The sequence below is a fragment of the Sprattus sprattus genome, assembly GCF_963457725.1.
Source record: "Sprattus sprattus genome assembly, chromosome: 10".
Classification (NCBI taxonomy): domain Eukaryota; kingdom Metazoa; phylum Chordata; class Actinopteri; order Clupeiformes; family Clupeidae; genus Sprattus; species Sprattus sprattus.
The window spans coordinates 16,535,499-16,545,349 of NC_137908.1; the positions used below are offsets into that span (position 1 = coordinate 16,535,499).

A 9,851-nucleotide genomic window follows, 5' to 3' on the forward strand; every position below is an offset into this window, starting at 1 on the left:
TTCTCCTATTTGGGCAAACTCCACAAGCCATATCTCATGCGAAATAGGCACGGGCAGCTAGGGAGCAACCGCTGTATGAGCTTCCTCTCTTCATGTGTCCCCCATACTCCACGTGCAGTTGTCCCTTCTGAGTGAAACTCAAGCCAGTTTTCCCTAGTGTTATTTATGGCAGCACTGTTTCTCCGTCTGCTGCCAGAGACAGCTGTTCACATGTCACTGCCATATGACCCGCACTGTTAATTCAGTGGAAAGATAAGTGTCTAGAGAGAAATGAAGAGCCACCAGTGACAATGTCTCCTTGATTATGAATTGTTGCCGTTAACCAAAGTAATCCTCAAATTCTTCTTGTCTGTGTACAAACAGACATTTCAAGCTTAATTTTCAGGCACCAGAGAATAGCTTTTCCTATTTTAAAAGGGCAAATTGTGTACAGTTTTTCTTTCTTTCGCTTCAATTTGTTCCATGGCAAAGAAACACTATGTTGTGTTGCAGCATGACAGCAGTAATCAAACAGCTGCTAGCTCATTACATGACCTTTTGAGATGACCTTTCCCTAATGAAGTCTGAGAATGTAGTTCCTGGAAGCCCAGTACACTATCTTAAATGACTTGAGTTTGAAGTACACACACTGCTACCACTCTGCCTATCCAGAGGATGGCAGCACTGTCACATATACAGTATAGTGTGTGGGCCTTAAAGTGAAAAGTTTGTTCGCAAAATGGTTGTGTTCCATGTCCCAAGAGAGCAAAGTTACTTACTTTAATTTAGTAAACCCTCTTCACCAGATTTGTTCACATTAAATAGACCCTGGTAGTAGGTAACAGGTCAACATCTCACATTCATCAAGCTATACACCAATCTGCAACATAATGTGTATGAAAAGAGGTTTTGTGTTCCCTCAGGATAGGAGGATAGACTGAACAACCAGAAGTAAGCAGTGAGGTCATCCGGTGACTGAGAATACCCTGCTACCCTTTACTATGTGCCCTAGGGTACAATACAGAATGTATTCTCATGGATTGACATTTCTGGGGTAAAACAACTTGCCTTCAATTTGTATAGACTATCTACATCTGACTGTTTTAGGGGGTCACAGGGAAAGAGTTCAGATAAATGAAAGTGAAAAACAAGCAAGAACAGCTAGTGCAACAGTGGTTTCATAACCACTGTCCTGCTTCATTGTCAGGAGAGAGAGTAAGTGGTGATCGCTGGAAAGGAGGATGTTTTATGTAATCCTGTGTGGATGAGAGTGAGTGAGTGAGTGAGTGAGTGGGAGGAAGTGAGAGGGGGAGGGGGGGGGGTGGTGGTGTTATGGTCGTACAGCAAAGAGGGGGAGAGAGAGAGGGGGAGGACGGAGACTGAGAAGGGAAAGGAGGACGAGAAAAGGGGGCAGGAAGCTATGAGGCTGAAAGGTGGGAAACGGGGCAGGGCTTTAGGATGGAAGAGCCAGTAGTCCCCTCAGGAGCCAAGCCGCAGGACCTCCGGCTCATCTCCACTCCTGGCTGCTGTTGCTGCTGCAGCGCCGTCTCTGTGCTGTACTCGGGACCGCCCGTCAGCTGATCTCCCACCAAACGGTTCCTGGACCATGCTAGAGACACACGCCTCCCTTGCCTGACCCTGTAGCCATGTCAACTGTGTCCTCCAGCAGCAGGGACCCGACCCGCACACGGAGGACCCCAACCGACCTGCCTGCCTCCCTAAGCAGCAGAACAAGCAGGGTAAGAGAGATGTTTTTACAATTCAACCTCAAAGACTTTGTAGGCACAGCGCTGATGGCAGTTTGCTGGGCAATACGTTTATGCATGCATCCCATCGAAGACATGACGAAGTATATTTATTTATTTTGTATGCAGATTTAAGATTTTATTCATAGGTTCATTCATAGACCTCAATAAAGCACAATATTCACAACTACCATGGAAGTTTTTAAAATGAATGACAAATAGAAGTCACAAAAAGACTTTTTGACCGGCTGCAACTTCTGCTTAAATTCTAGATGTGCTCATACAGCAAACAACAGCATCAAAATATGAATCAATATAGTTTCTCCTACTAAAATTCAGGTTCTGTAGCATTACATATCCGTCATGTGATCTGTCATCAAAATGACTGGGGAAAGTTATTTTTGATCATGAGATCATGAGTTGACTTTTCAAAGTTCCTTTTTTTGCATACAGTGAATACCCTCAAGGGATGTAGATATGACAGTGATCAAACATGATCTTGCAAAATTGAAAAAGACAATGGCTTGATCATTTAAATTTGAGTAGATATTGAGTGTGACCTGACATTTATCAGTCTAGTCTGTTGTCATTTATCAGTCTGTCAATCAATTAATTATAACGTAAATATATACCCAGTTTCAACCACAAAATCAAACTTTCTCTCTGTCTGTCTCTCGCTATCTGAGTGTGTGTCAAAGTGAGCTGAGAGATAAGAGAGGAGGGAAATGAACGACGAGATTTAAACAATTGATAAGACACAACTACATTGTATTTTACAGGAACAGGGGGGGAAGCATTCCTTCAGGGCAATGTTCAAAACAGAATTTAAGGCTCAGATCACCCAAAAAATCATCAGGCTTTGCTTTAAGAATCTCAACAGACACACAAGCCTCTCCTCAAATTAGTTTCAAAACTAAAACAAACACACTTACCCTGAACAGATCAAAACAACAACTCAAGCTCTTAAAAAAAATACAACACACACCTCAAGCTGGTCTCCAAAACACACTTACATACATATATGCTGATACTATTTGCCTGCAAAGAGATGTTCCCACTGTTTATGTAAGCTGTGACACGGGAACAGGAGACTGTGAAGAGAAGACGAGCAGGCCAGGAGAAGCTGCATGGGAACGCTGTCCGAGTGTTTACAGTGCTGTATTCCTGCCCTGCTCCACTGGGACACTCACATTTTCCACTGGGAAGCGCTAGCCAACCCGGCATGACAGCCCTGAACACATCCCATATGCTGGTTGGCGGGGACAGAGGTTTGACAGAGTTTGAAGAGAGCCATAAAGGACAGATTTATTCAACTGGGAGGAAAACCACAAGAGTGGTATTGTCAGTCAAACTTGCTAACACAGTTAACAAAAATTACAGGAGGCTTAGTGTTAAGGCTGTCAACATAATGATGGGTTGGCATCCAGTGAACTTCACACTCAGAAGGGAATTTTTGTTACCGTGTGTATGTGTGTGTGTGTTCACTGCACATACACGTATCTTTTTCCAGCCAAAGATAAGCTGTTATTCACTCCCTGGGGATGTGTGCCAAGCCATATGACTGCCATACTTGGTTGTGGAGAGCCTAATTAGAAAATCGGGTCTGCTGGCCTCAGTCCAGAAAGAAAAACCAGCAGGTGGTCTTGCATAAAATAAATCTGCTCTCCATTTTCCATCTTTTTAACTGTCATTGTATCTCTTCCCCCTAACATTACTACTGCCAGTACCAGATGCTCTAATGAGACTTAGAGCACACAGGTCCTGTGCAAACTCATGACCTAGTACCGGCACATGGATCCTGCAATATCTGTGAAGGTTTTCCTCTTACCTCCACCGTCTCCCCCACCACCACCATTTTTTCTGCATCCTTAAGATCCACACGCACCAGGCATGAATAGGGGCCAGTGTCAACTACATCTCTGTCATGAAGGACCCGCTCCAGTGTCCAGTCCAATGTCTGAGGACAACCGTAGAGCCAGACCATTGCTGTTAAAAAAAGAATGTGCAGTTTTATTGTTCATGTCATGACCTCACACTTCAATTTTCTTCTCATGGACAAAGCATTCTTCCAGACTGGCTAAGGGTTGTTCAGAGGGCATTTGCTTTTCTCTTTCTCTTCCCTTTACCCGCTTGACGACTACAGAAACCGGACAAGCTTAAGCAATTATTGTGCTTGAATAGTTTCACCTGTCTTTTTCCTAAGTGGCCGTGGGACTTCAGCTGTTTACTGATTGTCTTATTAATCAGCCCTCATGAGATAGCGCTTGTTGTCCTAGCATGGATATTTCTTCACTCTCTTATTCAGCTCTTTGCAGTGCGACAAACAACATTCATGACAGTAAGATTCCTTTTGTAATGTAATGTCTTACATTAACTATTTTTTTGTATTGCTTAAATAGTAGTACATGCAATACAATGAAAAATGCCTGATACAAATCTACCTAGCTAGAGATAAGGTTATTGAGAAGTTTAGTAAACAACAACTGCATGAAGTAGCAAGCAAGGTTAATCCTAATGACAAATGACAACTTCAAATTATACAGAGAAGAATAACTAAATAGAGCGACATGACTCGTGTCAAAGACACCTGAGTTTCCAACCCTCATCAATTACACCTGGCTCTAGTATTCAGATGTGCATTACACCCCCACCCTCCACACACATGATTAGTTAAGTCAGGTGGGTCAAATTAGGGCTGCTGCTGAATTAGAACAGGGCTACCACCTTGAGTGTTTTGCCCCCTCTGTGTATGGATAAATGGAACTGAACCAAAGCAAAAAAGTGTGGCTTTGGGATTCTCCCTGTCTGCCACAGTAAATATCAGTTTTGGGCAGTATCTGTGGAGAGAGCATAACACTCAAAAGATGTTTTTTTAATAGTTTCAATACCAGCGTGTACAAAAATAGTACAATATTTTATCTGTTAAATAAGCCATGACCTCACAGTCCTTTTTAAACGTTCTTACAGTATAACATTGCATGGATGCACATCTGGCTAAAACTTCACCTTAAATAGGTACTGAATGTTCTGTAGTTTAACTAATTGTGTAACAATATGAGTTGGTTCATTGTAAGGGAAATGTCTTTCCCTCTCTTAAGCCCTTTTGCTTTCCTCCTTTATAGTCTATGAAGCAGAGCCCTGTAAACACCTCTAATCTGAGCAGGCAACAGCACTCTGACCATCCGCCAGCTCTAGAAGTTGTTACCTTTTTTGGATGTGTTTGGTTATTTCCTGGGGCTCAATTGCTTACACAGAGAAAGAGAGAGAAAGAGAGAGAGAGAGAAATGTGAGGAGGGGCTAAAAAGACATGAGGTATGAAACAGTTAGTGAGACTGTGTTTGTGAAGCTAAGTGACAGAGAATAAAATAGAAAGAGACTGTTGCTTCCTGATGCAGACTATTGCAGTTGGCAAGCAAAGCTGGGTTGCATCCCCACATAGAGTTGACTCCTCACAATCCAAGCTTCCAGGAATGATGCACACAGCAGTGTTACTAGTCTTACCAGACACACCGTGGAAGTACTCACTAATGCTTAGGTCAATATCCACTGAAGCCAAGTGCCAATGCAATCAACAGTATACTAGGAAACCATCAAAGGGAACTGCTTTGCCATTAGAAACTCATCACTTATGTCACCACTTAATCCTCTGTATGTTTATGAATACTGTCCATCAGCCAATTATGAAGCTCCACCATTCTTGGCTTATTTCCATTGTTCATTATTATTAGGCATGGCATAGAGTTTATAAACTTCTATTGAACATTGACTGTTTATTAATCATGTATGAATTACTTTTTTCCAGCATGAAAGAGAATCAAAGTAAGTTCAGTTTTATTCTACTTTATCTGCAACAAGTAAAATATTTCCTGACATTTCCTGATGTATTATTCCTAAAATTCAAGTAATCTGACAAGTTAGAGAGATCGCTTATTTGGTGAGTTTAAACATGCATTATAGCTTGCACTACATGAAATAATGAAGACTGCCACCAATGAAACAGTGCAGTTCCACTGATTGCAGATAGAGGTTTGCAACATGAATCGCATGACCGCAAGATACATAAGAGGGCATTTGGGTTGTGCAACAGGTTGGACTCTTCAGCAAGTGGAGCTGTACGAGCCACTCCTCTCTCCTCTCGAAGGGACAACCCCACAAGGGGAGCAGGCCAGGCTGCAGATGACACCAACCCCAAGGACTACAAGAAGGTATACTACTGCGAAAGGCAAACTGTACCACTGAACCATCCGCTAATCTGCATTTAGCCATGCTGACTGTTCCCCTGGAGAAAATGATTGTCATCTGGCTTCATAAATTTAGAATAATGGGACATTTCTTTGGAAACCTGGGACCTTTCCCAGTGACTCACCCCTTGATTTTCCATAGTAAATGCTTTATGGTTTCTGTTTTGTTGAATGCATGGAAGGAATCAGAATTCATACAGTACGACTGTCGGCACCCCTTGGCACTTTGCTTTCCTCCACTTCACTCTCACTTCAACTGTCTGGCCTTTGCTTTTCATTTTAAAGACTCCCAACAGGCTAGTGTGGCAAACTCAGTGAAACTCAGTTAAGGCTAGAAGGATAAAAGAAAGACATTAAACAGTGTCATACATTTTTTTTTTGCAGTCAAAATACATGGCAATACACTCCAAGTTCAACCTGATAACTGACCTGAATTTAAACCTCACAAGTCTTCAAACTGGCCACAACTTTTATTTTACCAGTACTTTTGGTGAACACAGTTCGAGTTCCTCGCTTATCAACATCATCAATTCCATTTATATCCTCATGAAGTAAAACCAGTACTCAACCAACGCCCCTTAGTCCTGTAGACTACACTACACTAGACAAAGGAGCTTTGATATCTCCAGATGATCTCAATCTGCTGTCGTCTCCTCAAGCTTTTCACCATCATCTCCAATTGCAATGTCTTTTACTATTCGTATAAAATCCACAATAAAACAAGCTGCTGTCTTTCGACATATTAAACACTTGGTTCTTTGCAGATGTATGAGCAGGCTTTACAGACCAATGAGAAACTGAAGACCAGGTTGGGGGACAGCAGAAAAGAGCTGGCAAGGATCCAGGCTCGACTGGAGAGAGTCACACAGGTAACTCCATTTCCCCCTGATAGTTCAGTGGCTATTTTAAGCATCAGTGATGTAAGCAATGCACATATTTTATAAATTTATAATTTAATTATTAAAGATATGTTTTCCATAATGAACTAAGGACTCATCAATGTATTTAACTGAGTTTGACTGAATCATGTATACAATAGATTGAATTCACAGACTGTTCTGGCTGCATAATCACAGTTGATATTGTTTTTCAGAAACAGGGTAAAATATCTGAGTCCAAGTCCAATGTGATGGAGACGGAGAAAAGGGTATCTATTTTCTCTACAGATCTTAACTCCTTGCACTATGACCATCCATGTTCACCGGTGATTCACCCCCCTATTCATTATATACACTTAAGTCCTATGCACCATCAACTTAACTCCCTCCACTGGTCTGACCTCCCCATCACACTCGATTCATCTTATCCCCCTCACTTCACATTACTAGACCTGGGCATGCATGCTGTATACTTGATAATTATCTTCAGTTATGTGCTGAAGATAATTGATACTGATCCATCCATCTCTTTAGGAGAAGCACGTTTTGGAGAAAAAGATATCAGAGATGGAGGATGAGCTGAAGGTATGATTCCTGTTATGGTACAGTTCAAAGCACAGTTCTCACAGTAGTTCATAATTACACTTGTGTTGCCCAAGCATTATCAGAGCTCATTGTCTACTACAGGGCAGCCAAGTATAGTGATTCAATCATTTTTAAGGGTTGCATGCATCATTGCATCATAAGGTTAACACAGTACAGTGTGTGGGATTTTCAAATGTTGGAATCAGCAGGAAGATGAATGAAAGGAATTTAATATACCCTGACTTCCTCCAAACATATTTGAAAATTTGCTTTTATCAAGCAAAAGGACAGTTTGGCATTTTTGTCAGCTAAGCAAGGGGGTTAATGTCAGTTACATTTTGTGAAAAGAAGTTTGGTAATGTTGTGCTTAACTTAGAATGGGTAAAGCGACATCTGTATGTTAAATTAGGGAAGAGGATTGACTGAGAGTGTGGTAGACAATGACCCTTGCACTGTTTCACAGCAAACCCTGGTGTAGATTCAGTGAATGTCCTAAAGGCACACTCTTCTATCCCCACTCTACTCCATTCGTGACATGAAGTACCAGAATCTGAAAGCACAAAGGCACAATTGTCTCTTTATCCGAGGAAAAAAAAACAGACTACTCCATTGCGAAGAGTGAGACACAAAAAAGCTCAGTGGACACTGCTAGCAGACAAAGGCCTAAACAGCAGACACTACAGAGCATTGAATAAGACTACTTCTGCTATTGTAGCTGCAGTTGTAAACCGATCATGCTGTAGGCCTACAGTGGACAGGTTGCTTCAGAGATTTCAGCGGGTGCATTGCACTAAAAATGACTAAACATCTTCAAGGAAACAGAACTGAATATAGCTTTAGGTATAATCATTGTCCCAGTCACATTTCTGTTCCCTCTTCCAAGATGCACTTCTGCTCTGAAGGCCTGTCCTCTTCCCTAAAAAATGCTGTTGTCCTGTTCACATGACCTTAGCAATGCTTCTCTCTCTGCAGGTGAAGACTGAGCTGAAAAATGAAAACCTGCGGCTCAAGGATGAGAACGGTGCCCTGATCCGCGTTATTAGCAAGTTATCCAAATAAAAACAAAGGAGCGAAACTATGAAACCTTGAGACTCAAACCAGTTCTCTTGTTACTGCCTGAGGAGTTCCCACTGTCTAAATAACGTATATATGAATAGAATTATATATATACTTATATATAATATATATGTATGAATAGAACACACAAACACAAATACCACTGTCTACACTATGTGGTTTCAACTTCAAACCTGTCTTAAACAAGTGTAACGTCTGTGGGGTCATGGTTGGCTGACTCTACTGCCATCTACTGTTGAAATGTAAGTGTTGCTTCACAGTGTTTAGAATGTAATTATCAGTATTATTAGCATATGTCTTTGCTTCAAATTATTGACAGTTGCTGTACTCAAATTAACTTCAGCAATACACCTGCTTTAACTTGGAGTAATGGGATTGAGTCTACACTGGTAGTCTGATTTGAGACACTGTTTTAATAGACACATCATGCATGTCTGGTAGATTACAATGGCTATCGTTTGATATACTGTATTGCGTTCTTAGTCATACTCACTTTTATTTCAAAATGTTTATTTAAGAGTTACTGAAGATTTGCGTGTGTTGTCTCAATGCTGATTCTGAACACATTCCCACTGGTTTGAGCTATGCTGTCTTAATATGAAATTACTTTGTTTTTGTTTCTGTTAATCAAAGAAATCGTATTTATTACACAAATGAAATACTCATTTTATTGTGCGCCTCATTCATTACACAGTTTACGTACTAAAATGACCATGATTACGATTACATTTACATACATATGTATACACATAAACATATTACATATGAGCACTAAATGAAACCAAGATCATATCTTTGACTAAATCTGTGTCAAGTTTGTTGCCTTATGCTAACAGTCAATCTACAAGGATGATAATGATTAGAGTAATGCTGAGCACATGTAATGTTAAAATGCCTGTCTTCACTGGATTTAAAGCAGGATAAACCGAAAGGGTAAAAACTGCTATGATACTAGACTGGAATATTAACGAGTCACCTTGTGGTTATTAGTGGAACAAACTAAACAACAATATTGGCTGACTGAACTTAGATTATTTTGAAGTGTAGGCTACAGTCCACAGTGACATAGTGCCCTCCACAATTATCGGCACCCCTAGTGAATATGAGGTAATCAGGCTATTAAAAATTATGTCTTTGTCTGTACATTGACCCCACGCACCGTGGGGAGGATGGTTCGACTGGCAAAATAATCTCCAAGGTAGCTATAGATTATCTTTGTTTTCCTATTCAGTCAGAATAGTTTGTTCCTCAAGGAAAAGGCCTGTTTCTTCGTCCTTACCTGCGCTCACTCAAGGATCACAGCTGGAGAATTGTAGAGGTTAGTTGAGTCTTGGGGTCAGAAAGTC

The 9,851-nt window shown here is 41.0% G+C and overlaps 1 protein-coding gene across 1 annotated transcript; it reads left to right on the top strand.

Annotated features, from left to right (window-relative positions):
• Nucleotides 1-1,526: 1,526 nt before the first annotated feature.
• On the top strand, nucleotides 1,527-9,106 carry LOC308370752 (protein phosphatase 1 regulatory subunit 12B-like). The gene is made up of 7 exons (XM_080845456.1): nucleotides 1,527-1,718; nucleotides 5,527-5,543; nucleotides 5,812-5,929; nucleotides 6,730-6,834; nucleotides 7,059-7,112; nucleotides 7,378-7,428; nucleotides 8,401-9,106. The coding sequence occupies exons 1-7, from the start codon at nucleotides 1,626-1,628 to the stop codon at nucleotides 8,485-8,487; spliced, it is 525 nt and encodes a 174-aa protein (XP_080701582.1). The 5' UTR covers nucleotides 1,527-1,625; the 3' UTR covers nucleotides 8,488-9,106.
• The last annotated feature ends 745 nt before the right edge of the window (nucleotides 9,107-9,851 follow it).